Below are 22,996 nucleotides of genomic sequence, written 5' to 3' on the forward strand. Positions count from 1 at the left end.
TATTCCGCTCAATGAAGTTTGCGCTAAGTTCACACTGGCTGTTTAGAAAGTCACATGGCCGAAGCATTTTTTTACATAAAATTCTTCACAGCTGACAGCAGTTCTATTTTTAAAGTTCATTCCGGCCCTTAGGTGGGAAGTAATTTGTATGAGTTTTTCCCTCTCTATGGAGGGAAGCAGAACTTTCCACCCAATAATCAGATCAAAACAACATTACTTTCGAGTATGAGAAATGAAAACACACTTTTTGTACTAAAAGAGTATGAAAATAATACTTACTGAAAGTTTTCTTCTGGTTCATGGTCGTCGTAGTCATTAATCAACTGAGATAGCAGACTATTGGTGCTGCCAAATGTTATTATCCTTATGTCAAGGCCCAGGTCCTGTGATACTTTTGCATAAATGTCGTAAGAGTCCTCATCACAAAATGATATTTTCGGAGAAGTTATTTGAAACAATCTCTTAATTTCACCTTAAACAACGTAATAAATTATATACCTACTTGATTTAACTTTATTCCCAAGAATATTATATAATAGTGTCTGTAACATATAGATAAGAATAAATTACTGCCTTCTACTGTCAGTAATTAGTTGTCAATAATCTAAAGCTGTCCCAATATACCCGATAAGTCATTCTTATCGCCTTATATTGGGATGCGTAAATTGCAATTTGCATACAAACTTCTATCGCTGGTAAGCTGTACGTCGTCCCATTGACAGACAGCGTGTATGGATAAGGTGAGTTACCGTCGATAAATTAATTGGGACAGAAAAGTCAACGACAGTTACGCCTGAATATTGAGAACGGCCTAAATGAATTTATAATCGGAGATATAACCTGAAAAAATACACAAGACAATTTTTGGGTCATGAAGCTTTGAATGAAAGGTATCTCTCACGGGGTATGCTAGCAGTTATACGAATAGCGTGCCGTAGAAATTCCATCCATTTAAATAAATAACTGTAAGGTCCGTATTTCAGAAGGCATCTCAATACGTAATCCGTGATCAATTATGTTTTGTCACTGTCTGTTTATGCGTCTATGATTCTAAGCCATGAAAATAACAATGTTAATTGTTTGTAAGTGCCTTAAGAATGACGCTAAGAGAAAAATCAAAATCTAATGTTTGATTCGAAATAAAATAGAAATTAGACCATCAACATTACTTCTAGATCTTGGCATCCTTATAGACAAAGAAACATTTTTTCGCCATATTGACAACATAATCCTAGAAAATTCTAGATTTTATTAGTCGAACTTGCAAAGTTCTTAGAAAATAAGTTATGTTTGAAAACGGGCGCTGCGTGGATGATGTTGCTATCGAGACCCCTTCTTTTGTTGTCAAAATATAAGGCTACATGTTTACATTATTCCTTTATTTGATTGAAGTGTGTGTAAATTAGTACCTGTAGGTACTCAATAACCCTTATGGTAATTTATATCATATACTTTTTTTATTTTAACTACACATTTTCACCATTTTGTTGCATCAATGCATTTCAACGATGAAGCTGTAAATATACATCTAAAAGAGTGGGTTTGGTTTTCTTATGAATCGTATTTTAAAATAGTTCAAAATATTTTTTCTTACTGTATTTAAAATTAGGATCGACTCCAAGGATAGGTAGCCCGTTAAATAGCGCGCTCATGAAAGGTATCATCAAGTCTAAATGATTTTTTCCTCCTAAAGCCAGTACGTCTCCTGGTAAGAGCCCACACCTGCGCATATATTTTGCTAACTTCACAGAACGACTTGCTACTGATGCAAATGATTCTTCCTCTCCCGTTGCTCCATCTAACTGAAAAAAGAATTAAGTTTTTAATAATTTACTAATTACATAGAACTAACAATTTTAACTCGAATTCTTCGCGAGTACAATAAGTTAAACGATACCAATTCAGGAGGGCTGGTCAGGTTTAAAGAAAGTGTTGTTAAGTATTTAGCTGGTACTCAATCTGCATTTGTCAAATAAGTAGTTTTTCTTTTTTATTCGTCTTCATTATTTTAATAAGTTAAAGTTATAATTTGTACTTTCATTTTTTTTTATTATAGCTTAGATAGTATTAGTTCTATTTTTCAGAAGTAATTAGGGAGTATTTTTTGTAATTTTTATGTTCACCATAATTGTTGTATACTTTAGAACTACTAATTGTAACATCAGATTAAGAAAATTGTATTGTATAGATTGTAAGGAAGGCACTTTGGTTTTAACTAGTCGTAAGTAGTTTTGCTTTGGAATAAGCAAAGATTGCTTAGTTAAAAAAATTATGAGTGGGTGTTCAATAGAATTTTGATAAATTAACTTTAACACTAGTTCTGTATTTATATACGTTCATAATTTATAAGTATTTTTTGTAATTTTTATGTTCACCATAATTGTTGTATACTTTAGAACTACTAATTGTAACATCAGATTAAGAAAATTGTATTGTATAGATTGTAAGGAAGGCACTTTGGTTTTAACTAGTCGTAAGTAGTTTTGCTTTGGAATAAGCAAAGATTGCTTAGTTAAAAAAATTATGAGTGGGTGTTCAATAGAATTTTGATAAATTAACTTTAACACTAGTTCTGTATTTATATACGTTCATAACGAGTTCATATTATAGCTTAGATAGTATTAGTTCTATTTTTCAGAAGTATATAGAGATAGGCACTCCCTAATTTCTTATATGATATGCACGCCCCTGTTGTTGTTAATATGTTTTAATATGACGGTTATCAATTTTTTGCTTCTTTTAGGGTTATATAGTTCACCGGGACACCACGGTGGCGCAACCAGTCGCACATCTTAGTGTACATAAGCTACCAAATTGGACACCATACAGACACCAGAGTCATGACGCCTCCGAGCTGCTTGCGCCATCCAACGGACACGAGGTGAATAACTCTCTATAAAGCTGTATTATATTTTGTTTGCGGCCACTGGTTGCGCCACCGTAGGTAGTGTCACCGTGTGTGTGTGAATTTTTATAATGTGTTGTGTGAACATTTATTTTTTGTTATATTTCTCACGACGTCGTGACCTGACGTGATGTGATGATCGACACACATAAGAATTATGATTTTTTTTTTAAATTTCACTTCTTATGGCTCGAAAAAAAAATATGAAAGTGAATTTTCTTCGATGCGCGAGCACAGCGATATTATTTTCCGACACGATGATGTTATTCGAATAATTATATTAATTGAATAATAATTGAATAAATTCTTCAGCAATAGTAAATAGCAGCCTGACCATAGAAACATTATTCTATTATAATTTAAAAATGAAGAAAATTATACGCTTTCTATTCGGAATCCGTTATTCTTTAATCGTTATTTATTGCGTTTCCTCTATTTCGTAAGAAATGATAAATATTTTTCTGATATTAAAATGAAATATATTTATGCATTATATATTTTCAGCATTACACAATAAAGTTATAGAGCCAAGTGCAATTTTTGAAACACTTCATCAGCTTGGTACCCGACTGTTTATATATATTTATTATTATTCATTAATATTACTTATTCTATATTACTCATTTATTATTTATTTAACTATTCTATATTATTCACGGCCAAGGGACATTCGTCAGTGGTCTTCCATCGCTTGAGCCTGGCTATATCATGCGAATACTATGCAATGCATCACATGACATCACACGCTGATCTGCGCTACGCATTGCAGCACACTCGTTCGTGTACATTACCAAAATTTACTGGTACTTATTAGTCGGAAAACTCACAACTTATGACATATCTTAAGACAATAGCATTAGCTTAACGCATTAGAAAATTTACAACTATGATTTACATAAAATATAATCACAACTCCCTTTAATTACCTACTAACGCAAAAGCTAAGTCTTAAATATTGACGGTAACGTGAACTTATGTTCACAAAAATGAATTTCATATAGATTCAAACACTTAATTCAATTTGTACGTATTTAGGGAGGCGAAATATATTTTTTCGCTATCACACGGCTTTGTACTTTGCTTTGACTTTTTTTTGTTTTAAAACTACCATCAAAAATAACATTGAATAATCGGTAAATTCAAGTCTTACCAAATTAAGTTAATTTGAATCCTTTATCCCTTTATACCTTCGATGACGAAGAAAGAGCCTCCGTATTGTTTTCTGAAAGTGTGACGTCACAATTTTCAACTTGGTGGTTATCACTCATAATTGGATCATCGAAAGAAAACTGCAATAGTATTTGACCACCTTCGTATATTCTACAGCAAAAGTAACGACGACCCAGAGAGGCCCGTACCGTACGACAGTCCGAGCACGAATGCCTCGAGTATCGACAATGTGACCGTATTTATAGGGCTCGTGTTTTCGATTAATTATTTTTAAAAATAATTTTACATCACAATGTAATCAAATGATGACTTATAATTTAATTTTATAGTAAGATTATTAGTATTCTTATTCTTGATTTTATAATAGGTTTGTTGTAGTATACATAGTATTTGTAGTACGAGTAATATGTATTTTTGTAACTCCTACCTAAACATGAATTTATCGCAGATTGCAGTACTTTTTGCGTGAAGAAGTAATAAATACACACACACACGGACAAACATTCCTATTTATCATTCATATAATCTAGAATCCTACTAATGTAGGATTTTAGAGTAAAATTATTAAGCTATATTATTGTAATGTTTCATTAAAATCCATTCAATAGTTTATGCGTGAAGACGTAACAAACATACACACACTCTCACAAACTTTCGCATTCTTATTTAACTATTCACCACAAGGAAATTTATGACATAAATATCAAAAAGAAAACCAAATACTAATCTATGTAATTAATTATATAAATAAAAAAAACAGCTACTAAACTATGTAATTAAAATAAAAACAACACAAAAAAAACCTTTAAAACTATTACAATACATACAATACATAAATTCGCATTAAGGACACAACCTTCATCGCTGTCTGCACGGCGCCCGCGTACGACAATATTTACATGCAAATAAATTAATAATTTCTATTGTATTTACGGTTCACGTTTTTGTAGGATTATTTATGATGAACATTTATATTTGTAACTCCTGTGATATTTGGGGAGTAAGCATAAATAGCTTGCAGATTGCAGATTTCTTTTCTACTTACTTCACACTTCTTATATTTTTGATAATTCACACTATATTTTTATATATTATAGCCTATTTGTTATTTTGATGTGTAAGCTATATTATTGCAAAGTTTTTATAATATTAGTAAGACAGTAGGGTTGGCAGCCCTAGGTGTCACGAGCGCTCTTTTGTCCACCTCTTCCATAAAAAAAATACTGACCTGGCATATACAGTCCGAATGTCGTCTCATCGACTCCAGTAATATATGTCCCATGTGATAATCAGGCTTAATAATTAATTTCGTCATATCCTTCGACAAATAACTTGATCCTTTCCAAACTTCTCTGCAAATCTAAAAAAGTAGGATATATGAAGAAAAATAATATTCATTAGATTATAAAATAAAAGACACATGAACAAAGTGACTTCCGAAAATTTATTGAAGTGGGCGTTACTTTGCGGAAATCCATAATGATACCAATGGTTTGAGTTTTCTTTAGTGTTAATTCCGCCAATATTTGTCTAAGATATATATAGTATATAGGTCAAACAGGTCGAAATTTCGAAATTAGATTAAAGGAACATATTGCCGCATTTAGGAATAATCATCCCGAAAAATCACACTTCGCGAAACACTTAATTGATACCGGTCACTCACTCGGAAACAATAATAATTTTAATATTTTACATACAAGTGAAAAAGGATTCCGCTTAAATGTGTTAGAGCAATTAGAAATAATAAAACACAAAAATAGCATGTTTACATTGTTGAATGAACAAACAAATTTAGTCCCATCACCATTGTTACGTATCTCTTCCGGGGGTAATACGTCACAACAGCCGACCAATCACAGCGCGTCATTTCTTGGGACGAGGGTATATAACAGCGGCTTCCGGCTCATTTGATTCAGTCTCGTGCCAGATTTTGGCGAGACAACACGTCCTGAGTATGCCTCGTGTAGAGGCGAAACACGTGTCGATTTGTTTATCGACAAATATTGGCGGAATTAACACTAAAGAAAACTCAAATCATTTGTATAAAGTGACTTCCCATTAATAGAGACATTAAGAAATGTGTTAATGAACACATTCTTGGTTAAATCTATCTAGCAGTTTAAATTAAAGTAGAATAACTTATTAGTCTAAGTTAAGGCTAGATTGTAATGCAAATGAGGGCAACATTATAATATCTATATTATTATGTTCTCTAGATGTAAGAAAAAAAATTTGATTGTGAAAGAGCCATACATAGAGTTACTGAAGAGAATATTTAAATTTGTGACTTGTCTTTGATGATTATATTCAGCTGCTAGAATGAGGTGATAGTTTCACCACATTCTAGCATTATTTCGTATACTCTCCGAGATAAATGCGTGAAGACAATGAAGCCTCGAGCTCATACTTGAGTGCACTAGTACAAACATGAAATACTAACAAAAATATGTGACAAGACAATCCGAATTAATATTTTAGACCGATCGGTGGTCGGCATTTAAACGCGTTTAGGCTATTACTACGTTTAGTTTGTGTTGGTGAGATGCGAATCGTAGTTATAAACTGGCCTGCAGTAAACCGTAAGTCTGCCGTAAACTAAGTTCAAACAGTTTTAATCGCGTTCTTATTCAATGGTGAAATCAGTCACCACCATCTGGATGTGTGGCGGTCCTCCACTGTGCGCTTTTCAAGGAGCTTTCTTCCACGTACTACAAAGCTGTGGAATGAGCTTCCTTGTGCGGTGTTTCCGCGACGTAACGACATGGGTAAATTTAAAAAAAGCGCTTACAAAGGTTCCTCTGGTGTTGCAAGAGAATGTGGGCTGCGGTGATCACTTGACACCAGGTGACCCATACGCTCGTTGGTTCTCCTTTTCATAAAAAAAGTCAGCCCTTTATGCACAGGTCGCCTCCGCTCCCCACAGTCTATAGAGCGCACCTAAGTACTCTCAAGCTGAGTTAGTAAAGTCTGACCAATGTATAAACTTTAGCTTTAATAATAAGCAATAAGGCTTTAGCCTGCACTGCTCAAGCAACTAGTACTAACGTAAATTCATTTGAAAGCTGAAATTATGCTGAGCTTAAGCTAAGACCGCCCAATACAAAAGTCAAGTTTTACGTGAGTAAAGTCTTACCCCCTTATTCATAATAGTCTGCTAACTTAAAGCATTGCTAATTCTCACTCTGTCTTCTTCTATTGACGTAAGTTAGAATGAGAAATAACACTCTTTAGCAGCTGTTATAAGTTAGCGGACCATTATGAATAAGGGGGTTAGTATTCACTATAGATCTAGCCTTAGAGTTACGCTTTTATACGAGCGTTAATAAAACTTATGTTATCATTTATTCATTTTCATCCAGTATAAAATCTTCATTTACCTACAATACTGCACATCCTAACTAATATTATTCTCGTAATAACGTTATTATGACTTCACGTGTTAACTTAACAAATCTTATAACCGTATTTACAATACTATGACTACATAAAATTAAAACTATCATTACGTGGAAGCGTATCAAGAATACTGCCAGCATTTCCGCGTTGTATAGCTAGGCTGATCGGTTGACCGAAATAGCTGCCAGCACTTAGGTTTCCAATAGCCTTATTGAGGCGCAAAGATAGTACTTTGTACATTCTCTACAATTATTGAAAAATCCAAAAATTCTGAGTGGCACACAACTGCGCTGGTCACCTTGAGATATAAGTTATCAAGCACCCTACAGACCGAAACATAGTAATGCTTACACATTACTGCTTCACGGCAGAAATAGGCGTTAATTAATAAAATGTGCATTTATTTATCACCCTATCTCAAAATATAAGTAAAATAAATAAAGTAGGTAGGTAAATAAGTGTTAAACAAAAATATTAGTTTCGTTGTATTTATTGTAACACCTTGTCGTTAACAATATGGTTTGCAATACAATGATTTGATTTTGACAACTATATGGCGACTGCTAAAGACAAGTGGTAGTGACCCTGCCTACTGAACTAAATGTCCCGGTTTCGAGTCCCGGTAAAAAACACATTCGAGTCCGGGTGCAAACATTTATATTAAATATGAATGTTTGTTTCAGAGTCATGGATGTATTTTTGTATTCATCTATGTTGTAAATAGGTATCTCTGAAGTATTGACAATAGAGTGGGTCAGGAATTGGAAATAATAACTCCCCTTAAAGGAACGAGTCTTGAATTTGCGTTTACTTTTCGAACTTGCACTTCGCCGGTCTGCCGCTGCAGCTCTTGTCGGCGGCAAGACGGCGGCGGTACCTTCAGCAGATCACACCGCACCAAACACTAGTTCTCTTCTATCTACTTCTTCTTCTTTCTTCTTAATCACTTTCCACGTTTCACTACTTCGTCTTCTCCTCTTTATTTTCCCGTTTCACTTTGGAGTCTGAACTAGAACCCCCGGATAGAGAATAGAACAGCTATTTTTAAAATGATTCCCTTCCATTCCATCTTTAAATTTAAATTGTACTAGAAATTTCTTTTAACTATTTTTATCCTGCTTACAGTTTTACCATCCTATTTTCTCTGTTCGATTTGATAATGAACTTACTAGACCTTTCCATTCACTTTACAAAACTCAAAAAGTTCTATACACTATTCGGTGTACCTATCGCACCCGGGTCTACAGCGTCTGAAGTAAACACTTTTCCGCTGACCTACGAGTATTGCTGAAGGAGCTGTCGAAATTATCATTGTCTTGAAGTTTGACAACTCTCGTCATGGACGTCGAAGCGTTGCTACGTGAAAATATATTACTATTATTATTACTAATATTGATTTTGATTTTCATGCGGACAAAGTCAATAGAATTACTTTAAATACTGCCTTGCTAAGACTCACCCTAGGATTATAAGAATGATTATAAGAATACACATTCAAACCAATTATTTCACAACATATGTTTCGTAAATGACATAAGCCTTACAATTTATGATCATGAACTAATTCGTGCCATGAAATTAATAAACATTTTATACTTGGTATAATATTTTATGAGCATGTACTGTATTAGTTTCCCTCGACTTCGTGTGAACTGTATGTCTCATTGAATTGAACAGAAATATGTAAAAATGAAAAATATTTATTTCAGTAACAAACATGGTACAAACATAATAGTCGATGTGACCTTCTATTAAGTGAGTAACACCTGTGCCAGAAGGCCACGCAAAAAAAAAATAAGGAAAGTTAAAAGTGTTGATACTATATACGTAAATATCGATCCTAACCTACTCTGTTGCACTATAAATTAAGAGGGACATATTGTTCGAATAAAAACAAAATTGTATTACGAGTACCCGGTTAAATTATGAATGCACATCTACATACATTTACTAGCATTATAACAAACATAACATAAAAGGCAGTAAAATTTTCCCAAAATTGATTCCTTTACAATACTTTTTGATGTCATTTCTGATATACTAGATACTACTACCGCTTTGGAAACAAATGGCGCTCTGAGAGAGAAGAAGCGACACAAGAAACTCTCCCAGCATGATCGAGAAGTCATGTTTCGGTCATTGAATCTAATGTGCAAAGGAGACAACATCTTATGTCTCAAGGGCAAATGTAATGCATAAGAAAAATCCAAAAATTCTGAGCGATTTTTTGGATTTTTAAAGAATCCTGAGCGGCACTGCAGTGTAATGGCAGGGCGTAACAATTACCATCAGCTGAACGTCCTGCCCGTATCGTCCCTTATTGTCTTAAAAAAAGTCATAAAAACTCGAATGATTTATGGATCCGATCACTAAGACCTTACTAATTGTGATTGTATAAAACATTATGTTATCACTGACCTGCCTTGGCTCAGCTACGTACTGTTATAGGCTATTGAACCAATTAAAAAACTTTGGTTCATTCGACCCCGAACGACATCTAGAAAAATGTGTCGGAAGTATGAATTAGCACATAACAATTGCAATTGTTTACAAAATTAAGATGGAAAACGTGACATGTTCGATAGCTGTGGGCTTTATGAGGAAGCTCATGGTCGCTCAGAAGACAATGACGAAGGCTGCTCGGAGTGTCCCTGTGATGTTGGAGAAACTCAGTCACCGAGATAACCCGGTTGCGAAACTGAAGTGGCAGTAAAAAAAATTAAGTAAATTTTTCAAAAAGTTATACTTTTCTTTATTAACGTTAATGTTTATTTTAATATCTAAATATTAATAGTTTTTCTTCATTTAAAAAAAAACAAAATGTTATCTTTTTTTCATCACAATTTATTAGTAACAATTGCAATTTTTTATTTGCTAATACATACTTTCGATATATTTATCTAGATGTCATCGTTCATATTTTTAGGAGCTATATCAAGAATCAACACGTATTTCAACTTGTTGACTTGACTAGGTCAATACTAGAAATAGTCTCACAATGTCAATACTAGAAATAGGGATATGCTTGCTGTTCATGTAAGTCGACTCCAAAAAGTCACAACTTCATTCAGAGGTCTGTGTATACGTTTTTATAATAAGGTCCCTATTGACATTCAGAACTTACCTTTAAATGAATATAAATCAGTGCTAAAGAAAAAGTTATATACAAAAGGGTACTATAAAATATCTGAATATCTGGATCTAAAGAACCCTTGGAACTGAGCTGCTGGGCTGTTACATGTCTGTCTTAGTTTGATAAATGTCATTATAGTTATATAATTTAAATATTAATATTGTTTCTGTTTTTTAATCAATTTTAATAATCATTATCATGAGTTATGTAATTTGAAACAAAATTGTAAGTAGAGGCATTTAGTAAGTATTGCATAATATGTAGATGAACTTGAATTGTTTTGTTATTCGGTAGATTTCTCGTGGCAGGTATCGTCATGCTCGCTTAAATGCCTCTGCTTGTGGCGGCGACGTGGGGCGGGTCGTTCCCTTCCCTAAAATATGGTCGAGGGAGGCTATGGCTGGTCCATGCGTCATGCTCGTGAACGGGTGCTACTCGTGGGGGCTGGATGATCTTGTTACCGGGAGGTCTGCTTGATGTGTTTTTTTATTATTATTATTTCCTTTAAAGTTAAAGTTATTATATATTTTATTTTATGAAATGCTCACATAATGCCTCTATTTATTTACGGTATGTGTGGATTGATGCATCTACTATACTCAATAACTCTTGTGTTTATAAGTATTAATTTACTTTTTTTGACTTACTCATGTAAGCCTTTCAGTTTTTGACTTTTGAGTATTTTTGTTGCGTCACTTTGCATATATTGTAATTGAAATGATTTGTAAAACAACTAAAATGTAAATCTTGACTTAAAAGAGTGGCAATGAGTTTCTTGCTACTTCTTCTCATTAGCTCAACCCTTTACGAAGTAGCGGTAAATTCAATAAGAAACAATATTTATATATTTTTTTTTGACATTAATAAGTGTCATTATTGTGACCTACATGAATAAAGTGTTTTTGAATTTGAATTTTAATTTGAATAGGGCGCTGGAAATAAATTCCAATAATATTAATCAAATTAGATAAAATACTATATAATTATTTACAAGAAAAAATCAAAGGGGTCTCAAAAAATTCTATATTCAAGCATTTATAAACATAATATTTCCAATAGTCTATGAGAAATTCATAAAATCATAATAATTACATATACGATATTTTGGGGGAAAGCCGGGTCTGTTACTTTAAGAACAAATAAAACATAGTACTCTGATTTTTACTTTACTCACCGTTAAATAAAAAATAAAATACACGTAAAACACAATCTATGTTCCTCACATACAGCTTCTACAGTTAAGGTTATTATTTACACAAGTGTAACGCTCGCATGAAACAAAGTAACTTAAAACACATTAAATGGCACAGGTGATATAATGTTTTTATACGTTAGTATATATGATGTAATATTATTTTTTGACGTCATCATTAGAATATCCATAAATTTACAATATTATAATAGCGTGAATTAAGCAAGAAATAAGTTGTTATATTCTTCAAAGACACTTTGGTGAGAGCTTGGTTACGTTCTGATTACGGAATCCATGACAAAGTACTCCTAAATTCTTAGGAGCAAATTAACTATACTCGGCCGAATCTTTATATGCTATCCAGATATTTAAATCATCTACCATAACATAGTTATGGTCAAGTAATTGTCGTAGTCGAATATGATTATAAATGGGACTCCTTAACGACTTACAGTAAGGGTGCGATCTGTGGCAGAATTTCTAACTGTCTGTTATCAAATTGCAAAACGCTTACGTTCATTGCTGCATTGAAAATTTTTGCATATCTATACATATTTAGACAAACTGTTAGTTAGTGTACTTCAAATTCACTAAAAATCGTAAAATTGCAGCTATCGATTAGTTTTCAAGTGTCAAATTTTAATGCAATTTTGTATTTTCCCAAAGATTTCCTTATCAGCTGTTTTATTATTTTGGATATGGTCTGTGCTGTAGTTTTTGCCATTATAGAGTACGACTTTGAAAGTGGTCGACGTGATGTGGCCACGGCCCAGCATGTTTCAAACTTGGATCTACAACTGACTCTGCTAGTAGTGCATCCCGGTGACACATGCACATACCCGCTTTGGATCGCATAATCTGATGGTTTGTGATGACAACATGGACAGTGAAGAGACTGAGGAGCATAATTCTAGTTTGAAAATTCATAACGTAAAGGGCGTTCCCGTGCGCCCTCTGTGTTTATTTATACTTGCAGGAGACTGACGAGATCATTACCTGGAAGATCTCCTTGAGATAGATTCGTTGTGGTTGACTGCAATTATGGCAGTCGTTCAACGTGGGAAACATAGATAAATTTGGATATATAAGCTAACTAAATGACGTAATTTTTATATAAAATTCCAGGTGTGATACCTGAAAATTAAAATTACGTCCTATGATATTGTGGTTGTTGGTGAAACTTTGAGCTAAGATGTGATAGTTAAAAGAACTAACGATACTCTAACTTTTGACCCAGTGAGCCATAAACCTTCATCTGAGGCACATGTAGAGCCATCTGTAGAGCAATCGATAGAGCCATCGGTAGAGCCATTTTTAAAGTCATTGGTAGAGTCATCCGTAGAGCCATCAGTTAAATCATTGGTCATATTAAAGTCAAAACTCTTACTGGAAATGGGGCATAAGTACGCATTTGATGAATCATATCACGTATGAAGACGATATGGTGGACCCTGTAGAGCAGGACTCTACTGAGAGTTATTAAGATTTTATTCTAATGTTCCGTTGACTCATTTGACTGGCCTTGCTTTATGCTTTTGGTGATGGGTAACCTTTGCTGTTTCTTTTCTTGCTATCGCTGGTGAAGTGATATTAGCAGAGTGCTGGATAAGCGCTATTTTCTTTCTTGCTATCGCTGGTTAAATGATAGTGGCAGAGTGGGGAAAGACTGTCTATTTGCTTCCACTAGGTAATGGTATGTTGCAGAACTCAGAGGGTAGTGTAGTTTGATGTGAAATCTGGTAGATTCAGTAGATTTGTTAAATTTTTCTGTACTTTGTTGATCATTTATTTTGCAAGACCCATGTATGAGATACTATAATTTGTTCCAGAGGCGTCATACGTTGGCGAATGACTGGTCAGAATGGCCGTGTCGTAGTTAGGAAGAAGAAACGTGTATGAAGTTGATTCGGTATTCATCTTTGCTCGGGTGTTATTGGCGTGCGGTGCGAGAGCGGGCGAGAGTGTGCGAGAGTGGGCGACTGCGGGCGAGACTGGGCGCAGCGGGTGACAGTGGGCGAGACTGGGCGCAGCGGGTGAGAGCGGGCGACAGCGGGCGAGAGCGGACGAGAGCGGGCGAGAGCGAACGCAGCGGGCGAGAGCGGGTGACAGCGGACGAGAGCGGGTGAGAGCAGGCGACAGCGGGCGACAGCAGGCGAGAGCGGACGCAGCGGGCGAGAGCGGGCGACAGCGGACGAGAGCGGACGCAGCGTACGCAGCGGTCGAGAGTGGGCGACAGCAGGCGAGAGCGGGCGACAGCGAGCGAGAGCGGGCGACAGCGGGCGAGACTGGGTGCAGTGGGCGACAGTGGGCGAGACTGGGCGCAGCGGTCGAGAGCGGGCGAGTACGGGCGACAGCAGGCGAGTACGGACGAGAGCGGGCGACAGCGGGTGACAGCGGGCGAGAGCGGGTGAGACTGGGCGCAGCGGGCGAGTACGGGCGACAGCAGGCGAGTACGGGCGAGAGCGGGTGACAGCGGGCGAGAGCGGGCGCCGAGCAGGCGGTCAGGTAAGAACTACTGAGCGAAGCCGTTGTGTCGCGCGCACTTCCCTAGAGCGCCATGTTCTATTACGTAATCTATTTTAGCTGTTAAGTGAAGTAAAAGCTTTGTCAAGTTAAATGTTTCATATTGATTAATAATAATAAACGGTATAAGCCGTGTGTTTGTTAGACTGTGTTCTGCTTGCTGTCGTGTTAAATGCTCATAACAGTGGGCAGCGGCTAGGATCCTGTCCATGTAACCGGCCTTGCCCCATTGGCCTCACATTGAATACCGATCCCACCACTCAAGTCAGTATTACGTAGCAGCAGATTCTATAGTATTTTTGTAAAGGACTAAAACGCGTGTAATTGTAAATATGATTTTACATTAGATTTCGCGTAAAAGTTACATTTTTATTATTATTTTAGTTAGCTCAACGTTTCGTGAGGAGGAAACTTCAATCAAACCTCAATACGACATGGGTACCTTCAAGAAAAGCGCGTACATCTTCCTTAAAGGCCGGCAACGCTCTTGTGATTCCTCTGGTGTTGCAAGAGAATATGGGCGGCGGTGATCACTTAACACCAGGTGACCCGTACGCTCGTTTGTCCTCCTATTCCATAAAAAAAATCGTTTAAAAGTGTTTTACTAAAGCAAATCCTAGTATGTTTATTTTTATTACAATATAAAGATTATTTTATATACATAAATCAAATTTGAAAACAAAATTTATGATCGATGCTGGACTTGAACCCGCGATCTCTCGCGTTCCGTGCGAGCACACTTCCACTGAATCGTTCGAGTGACGTAACGTTGATAAACATTGCATGTCTTGTTCAACTCTCAGGTTGGGGCTTCATCTTCAGGATCTACTTCACCGTTAATAACCTGCTCAACGCCAGAAGTGTGGGTTATCACTTTAAAAAATAACAAATTGCTTATAATTTTACATTCTCGAGCATTGGAGTGGAAGGACCATTGGACAAGTGAAGTCAATTGGCTTTGAATTCCTTCGCATTGGATAGATGGAAAGATTGGATCGTGAGAGTTGAATCTTTTACGAATCTTGGTCGAAATATGTAAAGGGTGAAAAATGGCAAAAGAAATAAACGTTAGCCCTATTTACTTAGTATAATATATATAACTATTATATTACCTATTATATACCTATTTACTTAATATAATACATATAACTATGAGGATTAATCAAGAGTAGTTTATGTGACACTGACTGATTTACATTTTACAATTCACTTTAATTTAGAAGTAGCAAAACAATACAACTGAATAAACGAATTCTTATCAGTGAAAATATTAACGACTATTGTTATTAATTATAGACACGATATTTGTAAGCATTGTTCATTTCTAGTACTTTTACATGTTATATCTGTTTTTATTTTATGTAAAAGGAGGAAGGAGCAAGCAGGTTCTGATTGGAGGTCCAGAAGGAAGAGGAAAGAAAGCTCGTAACTTTTTATCACGCACTGAGCGCTAGTGAGTTTCTTTGGCGAAATTGCTAGTTCTTTGAACATTGGGCAAAAGACCGTTTTAAGTACCGCGAACTCGTGTAATGGCCGTTCCCAATATACTAACTATAGATAGAGATAAATTACTACCTTCTACTGTCAATAATCTGATGCTATCCCAATTTACCCGATAAGTCATTCTTATCGCCTTATAATATTGGGACGCGTGAATTGCAATTTCTTTACAAACTTCTATCACTGGTAAGCTATACGTCTTCCCATCGACAGACAGCGTGTACTGATAAAGTGAGTTACTGTCAATAAGTTTATTGCGACAGTAAAGTCAACGATAGCTACGATTTTTATCTCAAGTAGGCCACAACCGGAGATAGACTGAATATTGGGAATGGCCGTAAGGCATTTAGTATTTGACGTTGGAGTATTTTTATTGTAACTCTTTACATATTTTGTAAAATATTGATTTAAAAGAGGCAATGAGTTTTTTGCCTCTTCTTCTCATTAAAGCAGAAAATATTGAATTTTCTGATGTTGTGATAAGTTCTAAAGAGAAAAATTGATATTCATACGTGTCATCTCATTTACCTAGATGAATAAAGTAACTTTAATTTGATTTGAATGCACTGTCACTCCTGATTCTTGAAAATATCAAAATTCTGAGTAGCATCTCAATTGTGCTCGTCACTTTAAGACATAAGATTTTAAGTCTCATTAGCCGGTTATGTTACGGCACCCTTCAAACAGAAACACAATAATGCTAACACACTTCTTCTGTGGTACTCTTCTAGCCAGCTATCATTTGCTGAGAAGGTAGTAAGGAGACCTCTTAGTGGGTTTCATAGACCATGTTCTTTGTACGCTTAAGGGTACATACTAATAACGCGCGGAAGCCGATATGTTGATGTAAATTTGACGGCCTATATAGCCGAGTGGTTAGCGACCCTACCTATAAAGCTAGAGGTCCTGGGTTCGAATCCCGGTAGGTGCAAACATTAATATGATGAATATAGATGTTTGTTTCCGAGTCATGGATGTTTATATGTAATTATGTATGCTTAATTATGTAAGTATATTATATTAAATATATAGTTGTCTTCTACCCATAGTACAGGCTATGCGTAATTTTGGGAAAGATAATTTGTATTGAAGTGTGTCAATTTAAAAAAAAAATGTAGAATGTGATTGCCGCGCGTGGCAGCTAATACAGCTTGCATAGCCCGACCAGACAGACCAGTTCATTCTTGTAAACCAAATTAAAAATAACACACACCAACAAACGAAGAAACGCCTTTACTAGCCAGCAATACCTTTTTTGAGTTTCAAAACAGTCAATTCAATTGTCAATTGCCCATTTTTACGTATTTGCCGCGCAAGTCAGTTTACTAAAACTAGTACCGTCCCAACTAAGTACGAGCGAACGACAGAAGCTCTTTTAATGTAGTCTCAAAACCCGACAGCTAGCGGTTGTCCCCGAGGCACATTAGAGCGCGGTAGTGCTGGAGTCACCGCGCATGGCATATAGGGACCACGCGTCTCTATATTCGACGTTTGGCCGCGCGTAATTTCGTCCCGGTTGCTTTCACACCTTGCGTGCTCGCCGGATCTACCACTATGCGCCCGGTGGCCGGATACCGGTTAGCCGGCGGCTGGACACACAGTGGTGTATAGAACATGTAACAAGCTTTCATACGCACCGGTGTGGGCGGTCAGTCGCCCAGGTACAATCAAGTCGTTTTGTCTCACAACGTACGTGAAAAACCTGTTTTCATCATTTAGTAGGTCTGGAAATAAGGTATTGAATGCTCCACAGTACTTATTCTCTTTTCATTTTAATCGGATGAACCGAATAATGTCTTATAATCCTTTTTAGATAAGATTAAAAATTAAATTATGAATGCGTAGTCACTATGCGACTGTACTAGTGTCGATGGTAAAAACGCTACATGATACAAAATCGGGTCGTGTCGCGGCGACCGAATCAAGAAATTAAAACCGAACACCCCCCAGTGTTCCGTGATCAGCGCCATCTATCGGAAACTGTTATGTTGTATTGCACTCGAACGTTCGATTTGGACATACGAAATAGTTTATGAAAGTGACACTAGATGTCGCATAAGCTAATACTATTTATTTTTAAATTCAACTTGGAGTAAAATTATAATTTTGTGACCATACGGGTGTCTGGCAAGGGGTTGCGACGATGGTAAGTGTCTGACAATGAATAACGTGATTTTTAATAATATTCTGAAGGTAATACCGAAAAATCGCACTTTATTCTTTGATGTATAATGTATTTACATCGGTATTTTACACACCTTTAGTACTGTTTACCTGACGATGCCACTGCAACCAAAATCTCAATTAGTCTTAATTTTCATAATTTTTGCATAGCGGTGCCGTGACAAGTCGAGCGAACATTATTGGTTCGGAAATATTTTTGATTTTTGGTTGTTAGGTACATTTTGGTTATTAAATTTAATTCTCATTTCTACTTGATTATTGCTAGTAATTACTAATTGTATTGATCACAGTGTACAAAAACTTCAAAATATGCAAATAACTGTAGAAAAAGCTTTTATTTGTAATTATGGCGGAACGACGACGTTTTGCTGCTAAATGGGACTATTTTGAGCGAAGACACTGTAGACCAAGGAACATATTTACTTGCTGTAGACAGTCCTAAGCCTTCACTGATAGATGTCTATTTAAATTCAACACATAGACCTAGGACCTCTAGCCAAGCCTAGTGACCAGATCACCCAATAACTGATTCATAAATACGAAAAACCTATGTTGGTAGATTGTTTATTAATGTAATTAATAATAACTAACTGCTATAAGAATCCACAACAAAATATGAGACCACCGTTGACGCGGTATTTTCTAGATATTTAGAGGATATCAAGTCTCAAACTTAGGTTTCTTATTTCAGTTACCATAAACCTATAATTTCAATGATAAAAATTCCTGAATAACCTACATGTAGGTATTGTATGATAATAAAAATATTTTAAACGATATTAAGTAACTTCTCATATATTCAATAAAAGAAAAACAAAAGTTTTCTTATCGGTCACCACACTCAAAAAGTGCAACTTGTATCAATGAAAAAACTTGAATTATTATCAAAGAAGAATTAATAAATAATAAATAATTGCATAAATTGATAAAAAATGCTATGCAATAGCTTTACCGCGGCAGTCCCCGAGTGCCACACATCTGTTTTTTTAAATTTGAACTAAGATTAGGGGTGACTGTGGTACAACGCCATCTATTAAAGTTTAGGAAACTAACTTTCACTAGTCACAACACTTCTTATTGTAAAATAAAATAATACTCAAAAGTAACGCTAGGTGGCCGATAGGAAAATACAATGCTAATTGTTGCCTTATTTGTAAGCTGACAAAGACTGTTTTTATTTTAATGAGAAAAACGTTACTATCAAATTTTGATGAGCAGATTCACTCTCCATATTTTTCTCATACCGGGCGCCTTATATGAAAATCGATTCTTATGGAGTAAACTCCAATAAACTCCAAAAAATTATCTCAATACAGTTTCTTTGTATATTATTTATTACATTCAACTCACAGTCGAGATAGTTCTTTAGCTCAACTGCAGCTCTCGTTCTCTTTGCCAATGAAGAGCAATTAAATTGCTGAATTGATATATCTGTTTAAATAACCAGAGCAAACCAATCAAAGCAACTGGCTTTACTGATAAATAAAAATAAATGCATAACTATTGCAATCTATCATTCACATTTTTATCAAAAATGAAAATGCAAACATACAACAAAATTATCATATACTAAGTCGAGGTCATTAAATATAATTTTAATATCTTACATTTTCCACATCCTATTGCCAATTCTATGTTACGAAATGTCAAAGGAAAGTGTATATTTTGTTAATCTGCGAGGTAAAGTAATTAATTTTTTTTAAACACAGAGATAAATAATATTGTTAAAAGTAATTCGGAATTGGGTTTAAGAATTTTTGAATTTGGAAAATTTGTAATTCGTATGAATCTTACGGTCTTGACTCTTAGCATTTTATGGTCTTAAGAAATCTTATTGAAAAATCCAACTATTTAGTTGACCGTCGTTGAAAATTTAACTAACAATCATAAAAAGATTCTATCTCTTTGTTCTTTACTAACGCAAGCAATAATTTTGATTCCAACAAATTATATTTATTTGAAATGACCCGATTACAGGTGATACTTATGCATGTTTGTACCTCTTTCATAAAAAAGTTATAAACATTCATCTTTATATTAATTCTACTTTAATTCTGGATAGTCCAGTCTTCGTTTTATAGCACAATATTCCTGTAAATATATAGCACAATATTTCCCACACTGATTTTTTCCTGTTGTCAGTGCAAAATCTTTATTCATCACTGATTCTGTCCACCGTTGTCTGGCTGCACGCCAAGTCAACAGATGATTGATCTCATTGTACTTCTGTATCACTCACTTTTCAATATCAAATGCATATCTCATGCGGCACATCGCCAAGAATGAAACTGAATGAAGATAACTTAGTCATTCTTAGATCATATTTACGTCTAGATAGACTATGACAGCTGTGAAAACGTCGAAAAAAAATAGACTTTATAACTAACCTCTATTATGAGCAATTCACGCACAATAACACAAAGTGAGACTGACAAATCGAGAATGTTACGGCAGTTCCCAATATTCAGTTTATCTCCAGTTGCGGCCTACTTGAGATAAAAATCGTAACTATCGTTGACTTTTCTGTCCCAATAAACTTATCGACGGTAACTCACCTTATCTGTACACGCTGTCTGTCAATGGGAGGACGTAAAGCTTACCAGCAATAGAAGTTTGTATGGAAATTGCAATTCACGCATCGAATATAAGGCGATAAGAATGACTTATCGGGTATGTTGGGATAGCTTCAGATTATTGACAGCTAATTACTGACAGTAGAAGGTAGTAATTTATCTCTATCTGTAGATCGTGTATTGGGAACGGCCGTAAGACGTAGCTTGTCACGCACACTAAACTAATATTCTTGGACTGATTTCATCGGTTGTCTTCATGAGACGGTTGGCATCATGAGACTCTATCTAGACGTATAAATTATCTAAGTATTCATTTTTGTACCTGAATTTGGACAGTCCATTTAGAGGCCATGTTGTTAAATATTATGCTAATAAAAAACAAGAACAATGTTCAAATTAATTTATCATCGCATAATATTATAAAATTGAAAAAAATATTTTGCATATATTATGCATATCAAATTGCTACCATCTAAACGTTTTGACATTGAAATTTCTATATTTAAAGTAAATGCGAAATATTTTTTTTATAAATAATACTGTATTACCTATTTAATAAAGGTAAATCATCTTTATTTTGTTAATACTTATACGAAGTGTTTTTTTTTTTATAGATTATTGTTTTTTATTACATAATAATTGATTAATTATATCCAAACAGATTTTTGTTTTCATAACTTTTGTCAAACAATTTCAAGCTGAACAAATCAATTGTATATGATAATTTAAAAATTCAAACTCTACTTTAAATTATACAAACAAAAAAAACTACTTGCCATTAATTTGTATTTGTGATTACCGTGGCTCCACTCGGTCTGATTAATGCTGCTATTCCACACCTGGTACCAAATGACCCATTTAAAATACTCTTATTAAATACCCGTTCCATTACGGTAGCCTAATGGGATGACAATCAGGAATATAATACGAATACATACGAGACTTAACATCATATGTCTCAAGGTGACGAGCGCAATTGTAGTGCCGCTCAGGATTCTGGATTTTTCAAGAATACTGAGCGGCACTGCATTGTAATGGGCAGAGCGTATCAATTACCATCAGCTGAACGTCTAGCTCGTCTCGTCCCTTATTATCATAAGAAAAAAGATCACATTAAATTTAATCTAAAATATTTTGTACCATACCTTTGTTGGTTATAGCGATATTTAAATGGGACGGATCCAATTAATTTTAATTTTGTAATTAATAATATTTTTTTAATAAATTTAAATTCAATCAGAAATAGTGACGATAAAATCCATTGTATTTGTATTGGTATTGGTAAAGGGCTCCTGTTTCCGCAATAAGACCGCTTAATTGGGTCCATTTTGCGTGCAGTGTTGGCCAGTCATTCCAACCAGCCCAGCTCCTTCCAGAAGTTCAGAACACTCCTGGGGTGTTCGTAGATAGCCTGGAGCGACCTTGTATTTACTAAGGTTTGTGCCCGTTGGTTGGCCACCCCAGCACATTCCAGGATTACATGAGTAACCGTTTCATCTTCGGTTAGACAGCCCCTGCACCTAGGACTGTCCGTAACGCCGACTGTAAATACGTGTTTGTTCAGTGATGTGTGACCCGTTAGGGTGCCGACCATAATTCGGATGTCGTGTCTGTTTAGGCTAATAAGTCTACGTGTCAGTTTGGGCGATGTGCAGGAATCGCCTCTTTCGACTGTCTACAGCCTGAGACATTTGTCCATCGGGTTCTGTGTAGGTTGTTCGTGAGAGAGCGTATCCATGACCGCATTTGGCTGAAGGGTAGCGGCAGGACTGGCCCTGGGCCAGCCACTTGCGTTTCCGACCCCCGCCTTGCAAGTTCATCCGCTGCATCGTTCCCCAACGAACCGCTGCGTCCTTTGATCCATTGCAGAGTTACCCAGTTGTTAGAGGCAGCTCGTTCTAAGGATCGGTGACACTCGTACAACAGCGCTGAGTTATAGGTATTGCTCCCCAGCGCAGCCATACTATCGGATAGAATACGGATATAATATCCATGTATTTTCCTTCTTAGTATCGCGTTTGCAGCTTCCTTGATGGCTATGCATTCGCATTGGAATATGGAATATGGCCAAAATTGCGTTTGTTAGTGAAAAGTATTAGCTCCGTCTTTGATAGATTAGCGGTTAGCCGATGTTATGTGCACCTTCGATTTATTGATTTCTTCGATTATCTTAAAAGCAGATCTCATGAGATTACATAGGACATTCTCGAATGGACCTGTTATTAGAATGGCGAGATCGTCCGCATAGCCTACTGTGTATAATTTTTTTCTGTTTAGCTCCACGATGAGTTCGTCCACCAGAAGGTTCCAAAGGAGTGGTGAGAGTACCCCTCCTTGTGGGCATCCAGTTGCCACCGCACATCTTGTGTTAGTGTTCACAGTAAAACGAATCGCTCTGTGCCTCAACATGTTGTCTA

At 35.7% G+C, this 22,996-nt stretch overlaps 1 protein-coding gene across 2 annotated transcripts in view; it reads right to left on the reverse strand.

The window, feature by feature from the left end:
• The window catches only part of LOC126975674 (luciferin 4-monooxygenase-like), a 36,545-nt gene extending 24,651 nt beyond the window's left edge, over nucleotides 1-11,894 (reverse strand). Inside the window, exons 1-4 of one of the 2 annotated variants that reach the window (XM_050823670.1) lie at nucleotides 11,782-11,894; nucleotides 5,304-5,435; nucleotides 1,595-1,802; nucleotides 280-472 (exon numbers count right to left, since the gene is read on the reverse strand). In XM_050823670.1, the coding sequence (XP_050679627.1) occupies nucleotides 280-472; nucleotides 1,595-1,802; nucleotides 5,304-5,390 (488 nt within the window). In that variant the 5' untranslated portion in view covers nucleotides 5,391-5,435; nucleotides 11,782-11,894. Of the gene's footprint in view, nucleotides 1-279; nucleotides 473-1,594; nucleotides 1,803-5,303; nucleotides 5,436-11,781 lie in introns of those variants that run through there. The other variant, XM_050823671.1, reaches the window with a different exon arrangement.
• Nucleotides 11,895-22,996: the final 11,102 nt, after the last annotated feature.

Source organism: Leptidea sinapis, chromosome 37 (assembly GCF_905404315.1).
Source record: "Leptidea sinapis chromosome 37, ilLepSina1.1, whole genome shotgun sequence".
Taxonomy (NCBI): domain Eukaryota; kingdom Metazoa; phylum Arthropoda; class Insecta; order Lepidoptera; family Pieridae; genus Leptidea; species Leptidea sinapis.